General features: G+C 41.7%; 1 protein-coding gene across 4 annotated transcripts in view; it reads left to right on the top strand.

Moving 5' to 3' along the window:
- The window catches only part of SLC8A1 (solute carrier family 8 member A1), a 290502-nt gene that overhangs the window by 230303 nt on the left and 37814 nt on the right, over positions 1-22385 (top strand). The window contains exons 3-6 of one of the 4 annotated variants that reach the window (XM_056853928.1): positions 6486-6592; positions 12739-12759; positions 14829-14846; positions 21889-21957. In XM_056853928.1, coding sequence (XP_056709906.1) covers positions 6486-6592; positions 12739-12759; positions 14829-14846; positions 21889-21957 — 215 coding nt within the window. Of the gene's footprint in view, positions 1-6485; positions 6593-7231; positions 7336-12738; positions 12760-14828; positions 14847-21888; positions 21958-22385 lie in introns of all 4 variants that reach the window. The other 3 variants (XM_056853930.1, XM_056853931.1, XM_056853932.1) reach the window with 3 other exon arrangements.

Raw genomic sequence — 22385 nt, forward strand, 5'->3', positions numbered from 1 at the left:
CTACAATATTAATGAATTTTCAATTACAATATATTATTTTATGACTAATTTTGTTTATCTAACTTAGAAATAACTTTAAAAAAACTGAGTTTCCCCCCATCCATGGGAGACCTCATTGAATTGCCCCTGCAGTTATATCATAACACAATAGACTGCAAAGTATCCAGCCATCCAGGCTGCAAACTTAATTTTTCAGAGTTGAAAATGGTATGAAAGTACCAAGTTGTAAATACTTGTGTCATTTGCCCTCCCAGCAAATCCAATCGACCAGATTTTGTAGATTTTTGAATCACACTGTTCTCCCCCACACACCATAAACTGGTGAAACCTTTGATGGTACAGTTGTCATGAACTCTCACCTACTAGAGACACCGAGTGTAGTGGTTAAAAGCGGTGGGCCTTAATCTGGAAAACCAGGTTTGATTCCCCACTCCTTTACATGAGCGATGGACTCTAATCTGGTGAACTGGGGTGGTTTCCCCACTCCTACACATGAAGCCTGCTGGGTGACCTTGGGCCAGTCTCAGTTCTCTTCGAACTCAGCCTCACATACCTCACCAGGTGTCCCTTGTGGGGAGAGGAAGGGAAGGAGATTGTAAGCTGGTTTTATTCTCCTTAAAATGTAGAGGAAATCAGCATATAAAAGCCAACTCTTCTTCTACTACTTTGAAATGTCAAGGCAAATTCAGAGATTCTGGTTCTAGCCAAATAATTTGTACAGGTTCCACACTTCCCTCTACCTGGGATTCCAAATAACATTATTCCAGCTATACTGTGTGTGTCTTTTGGCTCTCGTCAACGCAGGGTATGCTGTTGGAGAATTTCAGTGTGTAAGATCTAAATACAAATAACTTTGTGAGGCTCAGAGCCGCAATACACATACTATTGCTAGTTACATTTTTCCCTTACCCAATTGTCCCTACAGCAGAAGTACTGATTTTCACTCTTTGTGAGATCCAGCAGACTTTTATGATTTAAGAATATTTCACTTGTGGTGGTGTGGACCTTGAGACAGAACAAGACTGATGGTGTGTTCCTAAGCAGAGTTGTGCAATTCTAAGCCCACTTACTTTAGTGTATATTAATTGGTGTGACTCTGCTTCTGACTGCACGGTAACTAATACAATGATGTGACTGTGCTTAGGACAGAACTGTAATTAATGCAATGCACTCTTTACTGCTCACACTTGTAGTTCACTTTTAGTTATCAGATTTTCTATAACACTATTTAGCTCCTGTGTTTAAACTACAAATTAATGAGTATAAACTAATTGACTTTATCAACAAGTCCTATAGAATTCTAAGCTTTGACTGGCCAATCCAAGCTAAAGTCTTTAGCGCCTCATGAAATCTGATAGGAGCTTTCCTCTGGATTGAATCTTCTTTACTTTTCCTCAGATTTGTGATCTGTTTATAGCTTATTTCTTGGACCCATAAAGATGTGATGAATGATGATTGGTCACTTCCCAGTGGTCTGAATGAAGTCAGGTTCTAGATTATGTCAGCTCTGAGTTATATAATATTTTTATTCCTCAACTTCTGCTTGGTTATCTATTCCACCTTCTTGTATCAGTCTTATATCCATAGACCAACCCTCCATAAAATACACTTATTACATGTTGCTTCAAATCACACTGGTACCAAAATATTTCATAATTAGATGACAGTCACATTTTGGTACAGTTATCATAACATCACTCACCTTGGCATTTTCTTAATACAAGAGTTGGCATGTGGTGTTTTATCAAAGTATAATTGCAGCATTCCATGTAGAACAAAGGACTTTTCACATATCATTGATTTCTGCTAGGTTTTCTTTGGTTTTCCATTCCCATACTTCTATAATCTTTCCCAGAACATCAGGCCTATTCTCCATCTTCACTGGCTCAAATACTTCAATACTTCCCCTTACACACTGACCCCAGTCTTTTGTTCTCTCTCTCACACACACACACTCCATATGCACTGCTCATCTCTTTTCTACAGCCCCCACTCTCTTACTTCTCCCTCCAATGCCAGCATGTTGTCCCACATCTATCATATATACTCCCTTCCCCAGTGTGTCTTGTATTACCAAGGAATCCACCTACTAAAGACCACAGATTGCACTTTTGACTTCCTTTGAAGGTATTTACCCATCTTGGATCTGAGCACCTGATATCTAGAGTAATCACAAGGTATGAACCTCTTCAATGAAGTACTGTTTTTCAAGTAGGAAGCTTTTCAGAAACTACAACTGAGAATTCATGCAATACAGTGCTGAGTGTGACACCAGCTCCCACAATGTGTGTGTGTTAAGTGCCGTCAAGTCGCTTCCGACTCATGGCGACCCTATGAATGAAAGTCCTTCAAAATGTCCTATCTTTGACAGCCCTGCTCCCACAATAACCACATTTTAAGGACTGAATGCACCTTGTTTATTTATTTAACACATTTCCACCCACCCACCCCCATTTACTATGCATACAAACCTGCTGAGAGGAAAGGCACCAGCACAGTCTTCTCTCTTACAATGTCTCAGAGTTCATTTGGTGAAATATACCAACTTGAGTCAATTTAAAAGGAATCTAATGACTTCCATGTATGCAGTGAGAGAATTTTTATATTAGAATTCTGTTCCTCCAATAACAAATTCATAGGCAGATATCTAATACCATACATCTTTGGTGGATTTTCTAGGGGAGGGTCATCTTTTTTTGCTTATTACAATTACAATTTATTTTGTAACAGATGGATTGCCTTAGGTGGTTGTTTAAGAAAAGAAAGCAGAAGAGGTCATAAGGCATCTCTGCTAAGGCTACAGATAAGAAAATATGTAATTGAAATCTTTCCAGGCTGGGGAAAAATACCAGTTGAGGGGAAGACAAGTGGTATTCAGCAATATTTCCCCCAACCTTTCTTCCTGTCTCAAGAGTTAGAAAAATCAATCCCCTTGGTGTTTTCAGAGTATGAAAAGCCATAGATACAACATCCTTTAGAAGATTATTGAGAAGTATCTTTATATCTGCCAATTCAGGCAGCCCTGAATTGTCTAAATCAGTCATTTCTTGGGTAGATATGACACAGCCATCTGTGTGTTCTGAAGTTCTAATATGCTGCTTTATTTATTTTCATGGGTGCTCAACTTTAAAACATCCTAGACTAGCTTCAAGGGTCTGAGAAGAGCAATTTTTATTGATTTCATCCCAGACATCTTTCATAGCTTGGCAGCTTTAACAAATATGGACACTGGATTCTGGCACTTCCAGAATCCCCAACAGGCCAAAGCTTTTCAGTTCTTACATGTATGGGATTAGAACAAAATATATTCTTTTGAAATGGACGAGCCATAGCGGTCCTGTGTGTTAAATCCCCCTCCCCTGTGCTCTGGCCCCTATCCAAAGCAAGATGTGTGTGTGTTCTACTTAATAATAATTAAGTGCTGACAAATCTCAATGGACCTATGGTGACCCCTCGAGGTTTTCAAGGCAAGAGATTAGCAGAGGTGGTTTGCCACTGCCTTCTTCTGTAATGCAACCCTAGTCTTCCTTGGTGGTCTCCCATCAAGTACAAACTATGGCTAACCCTGCTTAGCTTCCTAGCTCTGACAAGCTGAGGCTAGTCTGGGCTATTCAGGCAGCTGGGTTCTACTTACCAATTTTATTTTATTTTATTTTTAAAAAACCTCAGGAGCTCCATTCATGCATCTCTCAGCATCCTGCTTACTCTAGCTGTGAGACACCAAATATTGATCCCATCATGGGATTCCCATGTGATATGATTCTTGAGTCTTGGAGTTCCACTGCTATTGTGAATGCATGTTTAGACCCTATCAGAATATCTTATAAGAGCCCTGTGGCAATACAGTGTCTTTTGAGTACACGTCAATCTTATTTATGTTGGGACTTTAAAACGACTAATAAAAGACTGGCTGAACAAATGCTGACTAAAGAAGGTATCCATTCAATATTTATAACAATGATGTTTCTATATGCAAACAACTTTCTGTCAAAATCTGACACACAGACATAGCTGAGTTGATCAGTGTTAATGCACCTTCACTTCAAGTTGGTTCTTCTGACACTTTTAAGTGATTTTTGTTTCCTGAAGTGCTCAAACACTGTTGGTCAACCTTGTCCAAAGAACTATCTTCTGGCTCAGCCTCTAACTTTGCACACACTACCGGATAGCTCCCAAGGTCCTTGGCTGTATAGTCACGGTCTGGGATGTGGTACGGTACTTGATATATTTTCAGTCTCTTCACAGCTCCTTCAAACCACCTCTGCTTATCTCTTGCCTTGAAAACCCCATGAGGGGTCACCTCTTGCCCTTTTCCTCACCACCAGCTTCCCCCATTTCCTACTGTCCCTCACCTGTCACTCACTCCCCAGCATTCTACCCAATTTCCCTCCCAACCAGAACCTCTTAGCAGGTCTGCTTCATCTTCATCTGGCCATTCCCTATATAAAGTTCACTACACCTGAGGCTTTCCACATATAAACATGTGCTTTTCCTCACCATAATGTACAGGAATCGGAACATTCAAAGGGATAAAAGAGAAAAAGTATTGATGTAAGTAGGTTTCACAGATGTTTTATAGGTAAATGCTTGACATTTCCTGAAGAGAACTCAAGCTGCCTAAACACAAGTCTAGTCCTTTTAAAGACCATTATGCCAAAATCGTTATACATGTATAAAGATGTGTAAAGCTGTGGGCAAGAACAGCTTCATTTGCATTCTCCATATGTCCTCAGTGGCCTTTTCAATTTGATTCCTGAAGTTACTGGAGATTTTCGTTGTCAGTGTTCACTTGCAGATGAAAGCAGCTCCATTTCCTCCGTTGAACTTTAAGGTCCCATCCCCCTCTGTGCATACACCTGGGCTGCAGTTCCTACTGTGCGGAAATGGCAGGCAAAGTACTCTCAAGACTGAAAAGTAGAATGCTGGGATATTCAGTTCTGAGGGACTAGGTAATGGGCAAGGCCTGCTACACAACAGTGCAGACAACAGATGAGTAGAGTGGGCTGGCCAACTGGAAAGTGGGAATGCCATATGGCTGTATGGTGAGCACCAGAGAGTATGTGTGATTGAGTTTATGAATGGGTTGATTTTAGGGTGATTGGATGTCTTCATCTGTACATATAAACAGCCTCTCTATATGCATAGTGAATTACACAGCATGGCTTTATGAATATTCGTATTTCCCCACTACAATCTACCAAAGAGGTTTCTGAATTTCCTGCCCTTTCTCGCTAATTATATTGTTACTTATTCGCTACTTTTTTCTGCTTTGCTTTTTTAAATCTTTTTTTCTTTGTTTTGGATGACAAAGCTTAGGGCAACCATCTGTGGTGTCCAGATACTGTTGCTCAGGGCTACTAGCCACTTTCCCCAATGTTACAAAAAGAAAAAAAAGAGCCCAGTGGTCTTTTATGGCCCTTATTCTTCATAATATGGGGTATTTTCACACAGAGGCTTTCCCATGGTTTGGGTGCCAACCTGTGGCTTTTTTCTTCAGTGGTTTCTTCAGTATTTTTCCATGTTCTGCCCAATAACAATGAAAAACAACAAATGGAACACAGGGACATCAAGAAGTTCCTGCAGGCTTTAAGAGCAATGTTCTCTGCAGCTGCTGTGTGAAAGTGAGTTGGATCCTGGGAGCCCAGACACAACTTGTTAAAAAGGGTATTGTGTAGTTTGTCCCTCAGAGAAAAGGAAGTCGCAGGTTGGTGCCCAAACCACAAGAAAGCCTCCCCATGAAAAGACCCACAATCCAATCTTTCTAATGCCTGCATCGCTTGTGAGGAGGACTGAATCTGCCTGATACATCTCTGTAATGAACATGGGGGGGCCACATCTACACTTGTGCATTTATGCTCATTTACTCAGTAAATAAGTGAGGGAACAGGTACTTGTTTAAAACCAGGTGTAATGTTGCGCTCCATAGTTGTGAGGCAAACACTATTGTCAATGCTGTGCCTGAGTTTGAAGATCCTGCCCCAATATTCAAACATCACTGAGGAGAAAACACAAAGTAGGAAGCATATGGGGAAATATCTGCAATACAAACTTCTGTGCATTGGTTACATAACCATTCCCCAGTCCCCATGGAATCCTGTAAATATTTTGAGGATGGGTTGGATTTCTAATGGAGGGTCTCCAGCACTTTCACCAAACTAGAACTGGGGGAGAATTTATGACAGTTAAACTGGTGTAAAGCTGTATACATTTTTTGTAGCTATTACAGCATGTTCGCCAAGTTCTGTGTCTGCATGGGCTTCCAAAAATCCTTCAGGGAAAATATGCTTGTAGCGGAAACAGCTGTGACTTGTATGATAAAAACACAGTACCTCACACTTCAGCTGCCTGGGGAAATGAACCTTTGATGATCCTTTGGATATTTCTGTCATCTATGCATTTTCCCTTTTTTATTTCCTTTACTTCCTTCTCCTTCCCCCCCCCTTGCTTTGCTCTTGAATTTCTATTCTTCTTCTTCTCTGTTTCAGCAAAACGATATCAATCAAAGTAATTGATGATGAGGAGTATGAGAAAAACAAGACCTTCTACATTGAAATTGGGGAGCCCCGTCTGGTGGAGATGAGTGAGAAGAAAGGTGGGGGATTGGCTGCGTGGGGCTGAGCCCTACCTGTATGCACCTGCCTTGATCACTCATGGATGCCCTAGTACATTCCAGCTCATGGAGTCCCAAAGTACACATTCCTTTATCTATGTAAAAGGGCAGAGAGCTAAATCACTGGTCATGAATTGAGCCATAGCCCATCACCTTTAACCCTCAGGCCAGTCAGGTGCAGTGGGATAGCATCAGAATACCATGTGAGAGACCAAGGATCAAATCTCTGTTTAGCAATGAAGTACACTGGGTGGCCATTGCTAAATCACTTTTTCTAACACTAGGGTTGTTTTAATAAGGGCACCTACCTTAAATTCTTGAAATACAGTAAAAGAACAAAATATATGGGAAGGGGAAAATGTCATTGAAATAATTCCTGGTATGTGGATCTATCTGATTTCAGAGCTGAATTAGTGAGGGGCCCTTAACCAAACTGAGCCAACCAAGGAAATTTCAAGAATGTACGTTTTCTGCTCTTTCACATACATAAAAGCCAGGGATGTGTGTTCCCCTCCATTATCACTACAGTCAACCACCACCTCAACTGGTCGTACTTAAAGCATGTGTGTGTGTGCCTGTAATGCCAACCATTTGTTTTGCCTTTGTCTTGTGTTCCTACAGGAAATTCATTACCCTTAGATTACTTGATCGTGAGGAATATGAGAAAGAGTGCAGTTTCTTCCTTGTGCTTGAGGAACCAATATGGCTACGAAGAAGAAAGAAAGGTGTGAGAGTCAACTCAAACAGCTCTCGAGAAACTATGACCTTTCTCTGTTTGTGTCTTCCTCTCTCACAACTTCTTCTTGCCTCTCAATCAGCTTCCAATGAGTTTGCCACAATCCCTGTCAATCTTAACAGTTTTAATTTCCTCTTTTCTTTTTTTCCTTTTAAATACTTATATTCCCACGGGCTATGATGTCCTACTTAAATACGCCATATAAATCAAAGGCCCTGGGAGGCAGGTAATATAAAATCCAAATAATAAAGCATTACTTCCCTCAAAATATAATCACAGCCATCATTCTCAAAAGGCTAATTACTGCATTACCCTCTTAATGATGTTTAATTTACAAGTTATATAGAAAGGCTCAGTTCAGACACTGAATTAAACTCTAGTATATAAACGAACTATGGTTAGTGTGATTGTATGAATGCAGACCACATCACTAACAGTTAAGATACATCATGCCCAGGATCTGATGCCAGGATCTCAGGGTGGTTTTTTTAGCACAGTGAATCTTAACTGATTTCACGTGATACACAAATGCAGATATTCTGGATTAATCCTAGTTTAATTTGACAACACACTCTGGCAATGCACTGTCAGGCTACATGGAGAAGGCAATGAAACCAGGATTTGTCAAAACTTACCAGAATTAGAGTAATCATCTTTGTGCTGAACTCTGGTTTCACAAATGAGTAATTGTTAAAATAAACAAAATGTTTTTGCACGATGTCTGAATGGATCCACAGAGGAGTAACTGTAGGCAAACAGACCTTTTAGAACAGAAAATGTTCTAAAAGTGATGAGGAGTAGAGCTGTTGATTCAGTAAAAACTAATCGAAAAAATACCGAATAAATGCCATTTTGGTAAATTTCTGGTTCAGATTTACCAAATCAGCAAAATCCAAAAGGTTGGCAAAGCCAAATTTGCCATTCCTGAAAATTCAGCTTTATCAGGAACGCCTTTCCGTGGCTCCTGTGGGGGCATTTTTGCAGGTAGAGGTCCCACATTTTCAGGGTAGCTAGAAGGGACTCTCCTTGCAAGAACCCCAGTGTTTGGTAAAGATTGGGTCAGGGGGTCCGGAGTTATGGGGTCTGGAAAGGGACGCCCCATCCTCCTCCTTTGAAATGCATTGGCAAAGAAGCTGGATTCAGAATCTTTAGTGTGATCTTTGCAATGTATCTTTGCAAAGTTTTCCTTGGCAAAAAAAAGGGGGGTGTTCCTGAGCCATTTCGGCTCAGGAGGCCAACTAATGTCGGCCCCGCATCCCTGGGCGGCACCGGAATGCCCCTGGAACACCTCCCGGGGTGCCGTTACGCCCCGGGAATGCCTCCCGGGTCACTGCCGCGGCCTCTGCCAGCGGCCACATGCTGGCAGGAGGCTGCAGTGGCATCCAGGCCCAGTGCTGCCATGGCGGCGGCCAGGGACTGGCGGTCGGGCCTGCACTCCGGCGCTGGGGCCACCCTTCCGGGAGCCGGCATTGTGGGCCCTTGCGCCAGCGGAGGCCTTCATCGACCTCCAAAGGCCTTTGGGTCGGGCTGCCTGCGCGGCTCAGGAATGGGCTGATAATGTATTAACAATGTTAACAAGGACATAAAGGAGGCAATGTAGGAGGAATAAGTTGCATAGGCAACATAATGGAATTGGAAAAACATGCATGATGGTCAGAATATTTATAGATCATAATACAACCCTGGATAAGTTTTGAAAGCTTTCTCAAGACTCGTAGCACTTGAAAACTAATCCAATTAATGTGGACATTGGCCAATTCTGCTTGGATAATGCTTTTGTAAATTTTAAATAATCCCATTTTGATCTGGTAATGGAAATAGTAGCTTAATATTGTAGTTGACTTTGGACCTTTTCCACCTCAGCTGGGATCATTTACAACTGACAGGTTATTCAGCCAGGCTGTTTAAGGTGGGCAGTAGCTGGATGATCTAAATCAGTTCTGATGTCATTGTCATTATGAGCTTCTATAAATCATGGGGAAATCAATCTAGCTTCCCCGAGTGCAACTTAAAGAAAATAGGCATTCTGCTTGGATGATGGTGTGGCAGACCAAAAGAACAAGGGAGGAAGAGCAGAGCAAAGAAGAAATCATATACAAGCAAAACTCTAGGGGAAATAAAACAACTACCTCTACCACTGTCAGATATTTCAGTGAAGTAGGAAGGCACACATGTATTGGACTGCTAGAGAGGAGTGGATGCATATTTAAGGAGGCTTTCTTCACACTTCTGAGGATTTTAGGAAACATTCTATGGTTTGGCTTGGATGCATAGTAAAAAAAGGAAAAGAGGGGCGAGAAACCTCTGATAAGAGACAGAGGAAAAAATGTGCAAAGCACCACAGGCGTTTATCTAATCACTTGTAACTACTCCAAAGTGTTACAAAATAATAGTAACATCAAAGGTTCAATTAACATGTATTACAGCATACAAATAATGAACAAACGCAAAAAACAAAAGTCTTGATAATATAGCATAAAACAGACAGTTCAGGATCGAACTCAGGTTGTGAGCAGAGCTTTGACTGCAGTACTGCAGCTCACCACGGGCTCTTTATCTGTGCATACAGAAAAATAAATGCATGTCCCCTTTAGGGAACACCTTAAGTGCGCACTGCCTATGCCATCTCTGTCATGGGCAGCAACCCTCATTAAGCACATTTGGGGAAACTATATTTCACTGTGACAGGATCACATAATCCTGATGCAAATCTAGCAGGGAAGCTTGTTCTCTCCCAGTTTAGTAAAGCTGGAAAGGAAGAGGTGAAATGTGACCTTAAAGCCAGCCTCTCATCCTAATGAAATCAGTTTCATTTATTTAGCTCTTATTTCTAGGTCATGCAATTGGAAAGCTTCTCAAAATCGACTACAGATGTATTCTACGGTGAACTCTTTCCACCTTCTCTTCCTCCTCCCCGCTTTAAAAAATTCAGGCTTTGAATGAGCAGAAATTAAGTGGACATATGGCAATTCAATATACAATAGCTGTAAAATGTTTAATCATCCCAAAATAAAACAAGCTGGACCTGCAATTATAACCATTTAGCACTTCCTAGTTAAAAGGAACCACTGATGCTGAAAATTCAGCAGTCTTGTTATTGTACAATGGCTCTTAAATTGTGAAATGGAAAGATGTGGAAAACTGCTACAGGACAGTGAGTTCTTCTGGGGTGCTTCCCTTTATGCATCTTGGTTGGGTCAGAAGTGCTAACCTTGACTCTCTTCTGCCCATACATTGTAGTTCAGAGTGCTTTGAGTCCTAGAGTAGGAAAGTACTCAATAGATCACCTAGCCTCGTCTCCCACCTCAAAAACAAGGCATGCACTGCTTAAGGCATTCCTGTCAAGTTATTGTCTAGCTTTCTTCTTGGAAAGCCTCCAGCCTTTTAAAGCTGCTTCCCACATTAGGGTTCCATACACAGAGGTCCATGCTTCAGTATGGTGGGAATGATCTCATGGGTGTCTCTTTTGGGCACTGAATGTGTGTAATGAAGCAAGTTCCTTGTTTCAGTTCAGAATCCATATTATTAGGCTGAAAACAAGATACGTATGACAGTGTTTTCACTTTATGGGCTGGAAATTTAAAGGAAGTCTGAAAGATGAACCACTACTCATGATATATTACCATTCCCATTTTTACTTCTGGTCAAACAGGTTTTGTATGTTTTTGTATTGTTTCAAAAATCTGCCAAGCCTGTTTTACCAAAAGGAATGCGGGGGGGGGGGGGAGAAGCATGTGCAAACCACGAGCAGCAAACCTCTCATCCCCCCCCCCGCTTGAGTTCACTTCGACACTGTTGCTTATCTTGAACCAGAGCATAATCACCTATCTTCATGTACAAGAGGGCATCTCTGTAAAACTTAATTGTGAGGAGCCCTTTGTTTGATGCTAAGTGTTTGGAGTCAATAGAGCAATTTTGTTTTGTTGATTTATTTGTTTTGTTTTAGAGTATATGGTTCTCTAGGGATAGATTCAGAAACATTAGAGCATATTATTTCCTCCCCTGTTCTCTGGACAGTTTGCCAATGAGTGCAGGAGAAGAGTGAGCATAGTTACTCAGAACGCGTGTGTTGTTTTTATTTCAGGCCACATCCTCACTATAAACTTAAATTTGTTGTAAAATGATGCCTTCCTCAAGGAAACGCTGAAATTCAATTTTTTGTGAGAATGCTCAGAATAAATTCAGAGATCCCTAGAAATACTACCTAGGTGACTTTGGGAGGGATGGGAAGCCATGACAGTTACCGTAAACCAGCATAAATTAAGTAAACTCAGGACATTTTCACATAGCAGAGGAAAATAGGCTGTTACCTGCAAACGATGTTAGAATACATCGAAGTCTTTTGTGTTACCTTAAAGGCTACTTAAGGTATAAGTTTAGCTCATTTATGCTGGTGTAACTGTTCCAGCTTTCCGTCATTCATGATAGCTAAGCAACAGGACTAACAGAGTTCACTCTAGTACCTCTAGCCTGGTTACCATGTCAGTACATATAATAATACTTGACGTTTATGTAATAGTTTCTGTATTAAAAGTACTTCACATTTGTTACCTGTTGAAACATTTCCAGCAGCCCTGTAAGCAGGTCAGGGACCAAGGTTAAGAGAGAGTGCTTTGCCAAAGACCACTTCACAGCAAAGGCAGGTTTCAAACAAGATACCTCCTAAAGCACAGCTCATTCTCTTAGCCGCTATGCAATTGGTGTTCTCTTACACCTATGCAATTGGTGTTCCAATAGAATTTCACCTGTATGTAGGTTCGGGTCTACCTATTTTTCCCCTTCTACAGTTTCTTATGGTGCATCAGAGATCATTCCCACAGTTCCTCCAAAATCTAGGAGCAGTTTATCTGGTAGCATAGCTGGCCAAAGTTGGAAGGAAGGTCCTAGAAGCCATGATACATGTATGATACTCACCATGCAACCCCTTGTATCAAGACCATGGTCCTGATCAGAAATTCATAACTGCATGTGGGAAAGACACATATAGAATCTCCTCCTGTGCCATAATGTTATATACAGAAGTACCACCCCCACCCCTCAATGAATGAAGCAAATTCTCACTGACATCTAGTGGGACATATTCTTTCCTCAATCTCCGGCAGAACTGTCATTGATGTAGAAGTAAGATATGGATCCAGGGTCAAAGGGAAATTTGGGGGTGGGAAATGGATTTGTATTTTTTCTAGAATTTCATAGCCCATTTCCATGAAGCATGTCTCTTTTTCCATTATTTTTCATGCTCTCTCTCTTCGTAGTAGTGATATCCTGCAGCTTTACAGATCTACATTTTCTGGTCTCCTGGATCTGGAGCGTTTCTATCAATGTTCCCTTTATTTTCATTGCTCATTGTGTTTTCTTCTTCTGTGTTTGTCCCTCTGTGTCTTCTCCACAGCCCTGTTGTTGAATGAGCTTGGTAAGCACTGCATTTCTTGTATCTCTTTTCCATTTTTTCCCAATCAATCTATGCATTTTATATAAGTTGATTATTTTGCTCAGTTTTATTTCATTGCTTTTTTCTAAAAGATATTTTGAGAATTTAACTTTAAAGTGAAAATAACTGATGTCAAGTGTATATGTAAATCAATTCTTTATATCTGCTGGATTTAGAGATGGTCCCTAGGATTTAATGTTTAATGATGGTCCCTAGGATTTTCAATTGAAATCAGCATGCCAAGGTCTGCAGGGAAAATATGAGATATCTCCATTAAATTCTTTGGCAATGGACTGAAACATCCAGCTTATCCAGAGGGCTTTTGGATGGAAGCCAGTATGGTTGACTCAGTCCTAGATTAAAATAATAGCCAAATTGATACATTAAGAGAGCATAAAGATTTTTTAATATATTTTGCAGTATGACAAGATAGCTTATCGATGGTGATTCCCCTTTGAACACGGATAATCTTGGACAATAGTAAAAAACTATCTATGTTTCATACATCCCTTGAAGAAAGATAATTCTGAATCAGTTCTGGATCTCAGGATCAGGCCCACTACATAAGTAGTTCAATTAGACATTAGGTTCCAATCTGCTTGCCAAGATAAATGCACAACTGGGCCCCCATTGCATGGGAAATGCGGTGAAGGGGTGCTTTGGTACAGAGAACAGAAATGATGGGCAGGGAAAACACTGAGCACTGTCTCTTCCTCCACATGCACACATACACACCAGCTTCCCATTCTAAATCCCTCTCATCTTGTTTAAGAAATCTCTGTCTCTTACATGTTATTTCTTGTGTTCAACAAATGGGTATTGTTCAAGAGCTCAGAGCCCATGGGTTGATGAAGGAGAGATACCCATTCAGTTGTATTCCCCTTTATGAAGAATCTAAAAACCATGCCTGGGGCGACCAAAGCAAAAACCTGTAAAACTCATTTGGATACCTAGAGCCATTCAGCAAATAAGTACATAGATATTAGCCTGTTTTTGGAAGCTGTTAGAATTACATCACTTAGCCATACCCTTAATAGAGTAGAGCAAATGTCCTGGGGGAGCAGTTCACATACCAGTTCCTGAAACGAGTTGCTTGATTCAATTGAATGGGTACCATGACAATGAAGTGTGAGAAAATCTAGGAAGTTCTGTATAGTGCTTTGGGGGGAAATAGACTCTGTAACAGATAGCATTCCGTGTACTAAATGTTTTTGTCACTTTCTGTACACAAGAGGCTGAAATGGGCAGGCTTTTTTTTTTCTTATAGTGACAGAGTGGGTGTTTGACAATTAACAGATTAAGCTACATTTTACTGAGCCAGACCATTGATTCTTCTAGCCCAGCAATGTTCATGTTGACCAACAGCAGTTCTCCAAGGTCTTTTCCATCTTTGCAACCTGAGATCCTTTAACTGATAGTGGATGTGGGATGTTGTAGATACAAAACAGGTGCTCCACCACTGAACTACCCCAAGTTTTTAGCACAACTAAGCTTTAAGAAGAAAACTACCAATTTCCATATGGGAGAATGCTTTCCTAAGTTTCCTAATTCCTGGGCCAGATCTAGACATTAGGGTGACATTTAGAGGGCTCCAATAACTGGACCCTTTGGTCTCCTCCATCCTCTTCCCTGTAAAATTTAGTAAAATGGAGGATATGATTTGACACCGAACACATTGCAATTTTCCCATCTCTGTAAGCATCAACTAATGAAATGGAGTATGGTATGAGGAATATAGTATCATGGCAATATAACAAAACATGTATTGTAGTACTAAAACTTACCAAAGAGAAGATGATGCAGGCATGATGCATTCAATAGAAATCATACATTTTCATAAAACTTGAATGAACAGAAAATTTAGATAATGAGTATTATATTTTTACACAAAAACTAGTGTTTTTGTCAGTTGGGCATGTGTTTCTCTAAGGAACTAGATAATTCTACTTTAGGAAAGAAGTTTAAATGTTACAAATGGCATTGCAGTACAGTAAAACAGGTGTTAATTAGCTCTCCCTTTCTCTCTCTCCCTTTGTTTTGTATTCCTTTAGGTGGCTTCACGATCACAGGTACGGATTATCGTTTTGCTCTGTTCAAAATGTCCACATTCTGTTTTAAAGACTATTTGTTTGTTTATTCGATTTCTATCCCGGCCTCCATCCCTGGGTGAAGTCGGGCCCAGGGCAGCTAGCATCATCAATATAACAATATGACAATATAATATACAATATAGAATAATAACAATAAAACCATAAATCACAATCTAAAATTATTAAAATTGTTTAAATCGCTTCTAATAGTTCATCAGTACCAGTAGATGAAGACAAGTGGTGCATCACTGAAAACAGTGCCCCGGCAAGCCCAGCAATACAGTCAATTCAGCAATTGATTATACCTTAGAAGGGGGTAGGGATAAAACTGATAAAACTGTTGCTGCCCTCGACTATAGGCCTGGCGGAACTATAGGCCAGTTTGCAGGCAACTGCAGAACTCTTTAAGATCTTGCAGGGCCCTGGTCTCTTTAGAAAGAGAATTCCACCAGGCTGGCCAGGGCCAAGAAAGCCCTTGCCCTAGTTGAGGACAGCCAAACTCTCTTTGGGCCGGGGACCACCAGTAGATTGTTGTTAGTGGAGGGTAGTGCTCTCTGTGGGGGCATGTTCTCCTTTCTAAACTTTGTATTAAAGTGAATTTAACTGCAAGATACTAGCTAGCATCATCATTCAACATTCATTTAAGATCAGGAGAGAAACTTTAAACATTGAATATGTTAGTAATGTTGTTGGCCTTTCTATATGAGGTACAGAACCCCTAGCCAAAGCCTCTCCCAAGCAGAGAAGGAACCTACCTGCCTATATGCACACAGGGTTCAGCAACAGAGATATTTGCATGTATTCTGCCACTTCAGTAAGTAAAGTGTGAAGCCTTCCTCCAACCTAAAGAAACTTCCTCCACCTTATGTGGCTCTTCCTCCAATGTAAAAGCCACTTAAGTTGGAGAAAGGCTGGAGGAACTTCCTCCAATCAAAGGTAGTACACATACCACTGTTACATGCAAAACAGTTTCAGCCTGTAATTGTGGTTCAGGGGCAATACTTGCTTAGGATTCAATATTCAAAAAGTTTCATTTAATACAAGCTGACTTTTCTGTCTGCAAAAGATATGTAACTCATGCTTCTTTCTCTGCTTAGCAACAGATATGAACCTCCTTCTAGAAAGGCCACATGTTACAAACAATAATATATGCCACCCATATTTCACTACTGTTACTGGGTGTTAACCAGGACTCAGTAAGTGACCTCAGTGAAATAGCTCAGGGATGGCAAAACAGTCTAATGAACAGCCAGATTTCCTCATCCTCAATCACTGTGTGGCCTTTAGGGTTCTCAGCTACCCCAGTCTTTGACTATATGGCAATATGTTATAAAGATGATATTCAAAGCTGAGTACAGAGATACATAGCCTTTCAAAACAGTCCCGAAGCCAGATCTTGTTCTCTGGGTATCCTCCCACTCTAGCCAATCAAAGGTTTTCTCCTTCCCCTATTTCAAGTGAACATGTGGAAATTCTTTCAACATTTTGGGCCACAAAACAAGCAGATGCATTGTCCTAAAAGGCCATGGACACATTCCACCAGGTAATGTTCTTGCACTCACCCCATTTAAACAATTAAGTACTGCATGAGACAAGGCCCTTCCGATTATGTTCAAAGGTTTTTAATGACTTTTTAATAAACAGTCACTTGAGCTTAAGACAGGATTTTCCATAGAGAGAAAGATGAGTGGGTGGTGGCAAGATTGTGTTGGCGCTTGAAGAGAAGTAGTGGCAAGAAGACACTGCCTGAACAGCCAACATTTTAGGAACTCAGTGAAGTAGCATGAAAACCAATGGTTATACCAAAACAGCCTGTACTCACTATTTCAATGGAACCTGAAGGACATATCTTGGGTTGCATAGTGTAGTTGCATGTCTTGGACCAGCCCCAAAGAACAGCCAGGCTAAAAAGTTTGAAAAGCAACTATTGTAGATCAAATTCAGAGCTGTTGTCTTTGTCATGGTATAAAACATTTACCACCAAAAAGCCCACTGGATTGAACAACTAAACATATCTGGAAAAGATGGTACTTATGTGATCCATTTGCTGACATCTTGGCTTCTTCTTGTTTTCACTGTCGAAATGAAGGGAAGCTTTTGAATGGTAAGACATCTTGATTTTAATGCACACTGCATTTACACTCAACCCCACATACTAAGCAACTAGCATGTACACTGAGTATAATGACAGGGTGCAATGTTTCTTTCACATCCACTTAACATCACGTGTGTCTGGATAAGGAGTTAATACTCAGAAATCCCAGGGATTCAGTGGGAATGTTTGGAAGACATCATGCAGACCTCGACAGATCCAAGGACAATGGGGCTGTAAGATTCTTTTACCTTCTTTAAGCACTCTGTTGGCCATAGGGCCTTTGGCATAGTTATCAGGGCAATCATAGTTCAAACTTTTTCCTTTGGCTGCTGAATTTTTCAAGGTGTTTCTTGAAAGCCTCTAGTTTTCTTATGCATTGCATTTTATCATTAGAACAAAATACAGGGAACTCTGTTGTCACCATAATTTCTCAAATATCTATCTAATACTGTTGCCATAGGATTCATCCTTCACCTAACGTAATAAGAGCAATACACAGCCATTGAGCACTAGAGAGTTACAGCCTATTCCTGAGCTGGTGGTGGCCGGGGATGGCAGGGAGGAGGCACTGCCTCCTAAGCCGTTCCACGGCCTCCGAAAGACAAAGAAAAGCCTTTTAGAGACTTTTTTTGTCAAACGGGGCCTTTTCGCCTCATTGAGAAAAGCGAGGCTGCACTAGCAAAAAGCTGGCACAGCCTCGCTCCTCTTGCCGCCAGTGTACCTGGGGTGAACAGGGACAGGAGGCTGCCTAACAGCAGCTCCTCCCCCCGGAACACCCCAGGAACGCCTCCCAGGATTCTGGAACGCCCCAGGGCCTTTACTCCAGTGGGAAGCCGGCAGAAGGCCCCATCAGCGTCTTGAAGTGGCACTGCCACGGCAGCGCCCAGCGCCCACTGTCCGACCCTCCCCACTGGCGTTGGAGCCACTTACAGCGGTGTAAGTAGCCCAGATGCTGGTGTGGAGGGCCCCAACACCAGCGCAGCACCTTCCTGGCCTCCTAAGGGCTTTTGCCCTTAAAGATCAGGAATGCGCTGTTAGTGTGGTAGAGTGGATAGAGTGTACTGGAGATAACAGGATTTGAACTGGGGATATATCCCTATTCAGCCTTGAAGCTCACTGGCCTTGAAGCTCACTGGGTAATCTTGTGCTAGTCACCATCTTTCATCATAATCTACCTCACGGAGGTTTTGTTATGATGTTGTGGTTAGGACCATTGTGTGTGCCATCTTGAGCTCCTTGGTGGCAGGGCACAAATGCTGATGCTGGAAGAAAAAATTGTTAGTCTTTAAGGTGCCCAAAGACTCCTTGCTTGAAAGGTGCCACATTTCACACAGGCGGTCTTTGCAAAGGACATTCCTAATTCCCTGGTTCTCTCAGCACTACTTGAGAGCAGCTTGTTTTGCCTGATAAATGTTCTAATAAAATCTTAATAGCAAGGAGATATAAAATGCCAGCCATTTTATTAGTAACTGGCCGTATCACAAGTACCAGTTTAACTTTTCCAGTATAGTTTCAGATGTTTTCCCCATAATCAAGATTTTTGCACAATAAGTGCACTTTGATTTCTTGTTTGCAGCACACAGTCGACTCATCTTCTGCCAAGGATGTTGCTTTGATGGGGCTGTCACATATTTTCGGCACAGTTAAAAGCAACCGCTATTTTTTGTTCCTGGAAAAATGCAGTTCTTCTTTCAGTGTCCCCATCCTGGGTCTGCAATTTCTGTGCAGATTGCGGCTTCGCTAATGTCACGGACACCTTCCAGCTGTTGGTTGTGACAAGGAGAGCAATGGGTGACACAAACCTTTGCTGCTGCCTTGAACAAGCACAACCTTGTGTGGAAGAACTGGTCCAGGAGTCTGGAGATGCAGGAATGCTGGATGGGGAACTTTGCTTTGAGAGTTTAGGCAGCAAACTTGCCCTCCCACTTCCACTCCTTCCCAGATCTCTCTCTCAACCATAGGCATTAGCTTCTGCTGTATTGGATTCAAGGCAGTAGCAACCAGCAGGAGCACAGGCTTTTAAATATCTGTGTCTCCCCTGCCAAGGACAAGGAGAATGGGAAGGTTGTGAGGGGAAGTAGCCACGCTTGCATTTTCCCCTTTGCAATATAAACAGGGTACATTTCATGGCAGCAACGACATACAAATATTCCAAAGATTTTGTGGATTGGGGGTAATATGCTCTTCTAAGGGTCAGCCTCGGTTAGTATTTGGATGGGAGCCCCCACCCCAAGGGTCACAATGCAAGCAGGCAGTGGCAAACCACCTCTGAACATCTCTTGCCTTGAAAAACCTATGGGATTGCCTCAACTTGACAGCACTTTCCACCACCACCAAGGGCTCCCCACCATTAGAATTTTATTTAAATTAACACTTATATAGCACTTTGCGGAGTATTCAAAGCACTTCACATGTTCACCACGCTTGAGAGCCAGCATGGTGTAGTGGTTAAGAGTGGTGGTTTGGACTTTGATCTGGAGAACCAGGTTTGATTCCCCACTCCTCCACATGAGCAGCGGACACTAATCTGGTGAACCAGGTTGATTTCCCTACTCCTCTACATGAAGCCAGTTGGGTGACCTTGGGCTAGTCACAGCAATCTTAGAGCTCTCTCATCTCCACTACCTCACAGGGTTTCTGTTGTGGGGAAGGGAAGGGAAAGTGATTGTAAGCCGGTTTGATTCTTCCTTAAGTGGTAGAGAAAGTTGGCATATAAAAACCAACTCTTCTTCTTCTTCTATCTCAGTAGTCTTTATATCAGCCCTATGTGGGAAGATAACAGTGTTATTCCTGGTTTGCAGTCAAAGGCTGGGTCTGAAAGACAATGGCTCACTTAAGGCCACCTAGTGAGATTATGGCTTAAATGAGATTTGAACAAGGAGTTTCTTGCTTTATATTAAGCCTACCACATCTCCTCACTTTATATGTTGTGTACAAAATATGCGCAGCTCACATCAGCTGAGAATGGCATGTACATTTTTATTAAATAGCAGATTTTATTGGCAAAATATGCAACAGCAGTGATCCAGTGCCTTCCAGCTTGCTCCTTCAACTTCTTTCGCTTAGAAAAATTGCAATATAGGTGCATGTGTTGGTACCTGAGTGCAACAGGTGACATGAGAACCTGTTCTTAGAAGCAAAGACATAAGCAGAATGATGATCTGATCTTGGGTCTTTCTCTTGGGACCAGGAAGAAAAAATGCCTTTCCAGTGTCAAGATACCCTGTGCTTAAAAACCATAAGTATTACCATCCTCATTTTCATAATGAAACACCTCCCTGCCTCCTCTGCCTCCACCCAGAAGGCACAGCCATTAATCTTCCTTGCCTCTGTCCTCTCAGCCCTATTTAATAACAGTGTGGCAATGCACACATGCTCTATAGGGCTTCCCACACTCTCATTAGATGTGCAGGAGTTTTCTGTCATTCTGATTTCTCAGGCAACCCTGCTGAGCACTCTGGTTGCTTTGGCAACCAAGCTGATGGCCAAACCCTCATAAGAGGAAATAATCTCTGGAAAGTTTAGGAAGCCCTCTCGGGCATACATGCTTGGTTGACACATTGCTATTAAAGAGGGCTGGGAGAACAGAGGGCAAGAAAGGTTAGGGGCTCCAGCTCCTGGGAAGAGGCATAGACAGCAACAGGTAGGCAGGCAGGCAGGATAGAGAAGGTTCCACCCTTCTCAATGCTCCACATCAGGCAACTGCCTCAGTTTGCCTAATGGTGGAGGTGGGCCTACTACAATAAATGTGTTAGTCTTTAATGATAACACAGGATTTTTCTTTCGTTGTTGCCGAGGTTCTTTTGTTCGTTTGTTTTTGCTTCAAGTTGTGGCTGACTTACAGTGATTCCATGGGGTTTTCAAGGCAAGAGATGTTTAGAGGTGGTTTGCCATTGCCTGCCTCTGCATAACAATCCTGGTATTCCTTGGAGGTCTTCCATCCAAATACTAACCAGGGCAGACCGTGTTTAATTTCCAAGCTAGTTACAACACTGGAATTTGTACTCTTCTCTTTTTGAAGGACTTGCCAGACAGACTAACCAAAGACTCATCAGATCTGCTGATCATTTTATGCTTCTCCATCATTGTTAAACGGGTATACTATGGGGATAAAGGAGTGTGTGTGTGTGTGTGTGTGTGTGTGTGTGTGTGTGTGTGTGTGTGTGAAGTGCCTTCAAGTCACAGCCGACTTATGGCAACCCCTTTTGGGGTTTTCATGGCAAGAGACTAACAGAGGTGGTTTGCCAGTGCCTTCCTCTGCATAGCAACCCTGGTATTCCTTGGTGGTCTCCCATCCAAATACTAACTAGGGCTGACCCTGCTTAGCTTCTGAGATCTGACGAGATCAGGCTAGCCTGGGCCATCCAGGTCAGAGCGGATAAAGGAATAGTTTACACTTTATGGATTTTTATCTGTTTCTGGTCACTCTTGCTAATTTCTCTGAGAAACATGTACAGCATAGCCATGCCTCTGAGGGATCCAGCAGAAGATTGGAACTGCCTTTTTAAAAAAGAAATTATAAAAACTGAATTAAGGTGTAATATTTTCTAGCCACTGCAATCATTTTTCCACTTAAAATTTATCCTGAAAAAGATTGCAAAATGGCCACAGGAAATAGATTTTCATTAGGAGACCATAATTTGAAAGGTGAACTGTATCCGTCTGATCTTCTGGAACATTTGAAACAACTGGAACCTCATTCATGGCTCTGTTTATTCTTGTAAATGCAAGTAAGTGAATTGAGGGCCTGTTGTGAGAATTTAAACAGCAATAACCTTGTGTGAAACTGACTTTATAATTCACTAGCCATGTAGATTCCTCACCTCTAACAGAATCTAACTACGCCAACCAGGAGATTCATCACCCAAGCAAACTATATCCAGTCCCACTCACTGATCTTTACTTTTTTGCCAATCATTTTGTTAGGCCAGCCTGTCTTCAGGAAGGTTCATGCTAGAGACCATCCTTTTCCTTCTACTGTAATCAACATTCAAGGTATTCTGATTTGTTAGGATCCCTGTGCAACAGATAATGTATAACCAATAGCTTCACTGTGTGGGTGAATACACACACACACACACACACACATATGCTGGGGGAGATCTGTTTGAAAAAGGATGTGATAACTAGCAAATTGCTACCCTTAAATAGCACCCACACTCCACTCTGTGAAGTTCCTGCTCCTCTATGCCAGCTATGTTGAGCCACATCTGCAGTTTTTCAGCCAGTTCTTTATTGCCAGAAATGACCATTAACATCAACATTTGGACCAAAGAGCCTTGGCTTACAGTTCCTACTGCCATGAGAACTTAGAATCATAGAGTTGGAAGGGGCCATACAGGCCATCTAGTCCAACCTCCTGCTCAATGCAGGATCAGCCTAGAGCATCCCTGACCAGTGTTTATCCAGCTGCTGCTTGAAGA

Source organism: Euleptes europaea, chromosome 7 (genome assembly GCF_029931775.1).
Source record: "Euleptes europaea isolate rEulEur1 chromosome 7, rEulEur1.hap1, whole genome shotgun sequence".
NCBI lineage: Eukaryota > Metazoa > Chordata > Lepidosauria > Squamata > Sphaerodactylidae > Euleptes > Euleptes europaea.